The following is a 2,028-nucleotide window of genomic DNA, read 5'->3' as shown; positions in this document are numbered from 1 at the left end:
TATTTCTACGTGTGTGTGGATGTGGATGTTTGTTTGTGTCTCAGGCCACCCCATAGAGCTGTGTCTGTGTGATGTGTCTCAGGGCTCCCCAGAGAGCTGTGTCTGGGTGGTGTGTCTCAGGCCACCCCAGAGAGCTGTGTCTGGGTGGTGTGTCTCAGGCCACCCCATAGAGCTGTGTCTGGGTGGTGTGTCTCAGGCCACCCCAGAGAGCTGTGTCTGGGTGGTGAATCCCTGCACATTGTTGTTTACCTATTTTGACTTATCCCTGTGTGTGTGTGTGTGTGTGTGTGTGTGTGTGTGTGTGTGTGTGTGTGCGTGCGTGCGTGCGTGCATGTGTGTGTGCTTGTGCGTGTTTGTGCGCATGCATCCGTGTGTGTGTGTGTGCCTGCGTTCGTACGTGCCTGTGCCTGCGTGCCTGTGCCTGCGTATGTGTTTCAGGCTACCCCTGCAGGGAGCTGACAGAGGAAGAGAAGCAGCAGATCCTCAAATCAGAGGAGTTCCTCAGTTTCTTTGACTGCAGCATCAGAGTGATGGAGAGAGCCCTGGCCCAGGACTCAGACATATTCTTTGACTACAGTGGACGAGACCTGGATGACAAGGAGGGGTGCGAAATTGGAATTTGTGTGGTGTGTGTGTGTGTGTGTGTGTGTGTGTGTGTGTGTCTCTGTTGTGATGTCTGTAGAGGGACCATGGTTTGTGTAATCATGTGTATGGAGCTGATAATGGCCTCATGGAGTAATGCCTTTGGTGTCAATCAGGACTTGACCTCTTTGTTCTTCAAACACATTCCCTCCTCATGATGTCATCGTCCTCTCAGAACCCCCATTTGACCTCACATACAATGACATCACCCAGTGACCTCTGACCCCTGTTTCTATTGGCCACAGGGACTTACAAGGCGGCTCCAGTCTGGCCCTCAGTAGGCTATTCTATGACGAGCACTGGTCCAAACATCGAGTCATTACCTGTCTGGACTGGTCCCCTCAGGTAAGGACCAGGGTGAAGTTTCCCCTTAGGTACAGATCTAGGACCAGCTTCCCCTCCCGCAATGCTAACCTTAACAATTAGTGGGGGGAAAGCAAAACTGACCCAGGATCAGCATTTAGGTGCAACTTTACCCACACTGTTGTGTGTGTGTGTGTGTGTTTTGGGAAGGAAGGAGTACATGTTTGTGAGTGTATGTGTCATCACTGTACTCTCCATTCTCTTCCTCCTCATCCTCCTCTCCCTCCTCTCCATCCTCTTCCTCCTCCCCTGATCCTCTTTTATCCTTCAATTTTCCCTCTCATTCCTGTTTCCTCTTTCTTTCCTTCCTCTCCTCGATCTCTCCATTTTATTTGATCTTGTCCTCTCACCTCCCCCTCCTCTTCCTCCCCAGTATCCAGAGCTGTTGGTGGCGTCCTACAACAACAACGAGGATGCTCCTCACGAGCCTGACGGTGTAGCTCTGGTCTGGAACATGAAGTTTAACAAGAACACACCTGAGTATGTCTTCCACTGCCAGGTAAAATCAGTCCCAGGTACACCTCTATCAGATCAGTTGGACCGTATTCACAAAGTATCTCAGAGTGCTGATCTACAATCAGTTTAGCCTTTTAGATCATAATTCAATGAAGAGAGGGGACCTGATCCTAGATCAGCGCTCCTTCTCTGGGATGCTTTATAAATACGTTTTTTGATCTATATAACATTTAACTGTTCCCAATGTGTTATACCGATATTGCATTTATGTGACTTATATGTCTATATTACAGTACTTTAATTTACCAACAGCTCTCTGATGTATCATTTAATATTGCACTGTCTCAACAGAGTCAAAATAAAAAAATATTCATAGAATATGTTCTTTTAACAAAAAAAGTGACTCTATTTCCCTACAGTTGATTAATGTTTTAATTGACAGCCTGATACAAGTGGATGTGGGTAGAGATACAATATTCTAAGGCTGCATCCCAAAAGGCACCCTTTTCATTAAATAGTGCACTACTTTGACCAGGGCCCATAGGGATCTGGTCAAAAGTAGTGCAG

General features: G+C 47.3%; 1 protein-coding gene across 1 annotated transcript in view; it reads left to right on the top strand.

Annotated features, from left to right (window-relative positions):
- The window catches only part of LOC139396475 (cytoplasmic dynein 1 intermediate chain 1-like), a gene marked incomplete at its 3' end in the record, with an annotated part of 67,086 nt that extends 65,582 nt beyond the window's left edge, over nucleotides 1–1,504 (top strand). The window contains exons 9-11 of the mRNA XM_071143496.1: nucleotides 439–604; nucleotides 888–987; nucleotides 1,379–1,504. Of these exons, the coding sequence (XP_070999597.1) occupies nucleotides 439–604; nucleotides 888–987; nucleotides 1,379–1,504 (392 nt within the window). The remainder of the gene's footprint in view (nucleotides 1–438; nucleotides 605–887; nucleotides 988–1,378) is intronic.
- Nucleotides 1,505–2,028: the final 524 nt, after the last annotated feature.

This window comes from Oncorhynchus clarkii, unplaced genomic scaffold (genome assembly GCF_045791955.1).
Source record: "Oncorhynchus clarkii lewisi isolate Uvic-CL-2024 unplaced genomic scaffold, UVic_Ocla_1.0 unplaced_contig_2404_pilon_pilon, whole genome shotgun sequence".
Classification (NCBI taxonomy): Eukaryota; Metazoa; Chordata; class Actinopteri; order Salmoniformes; family Salmonidae; genus Oncorhynchus; species Oncorhynchus clarkii.
The sequence above is the reverse complement of the archived record's forward strand: the minus strand, read 5'-3'. Positions and strand labels throughout refer to the sequence as shown.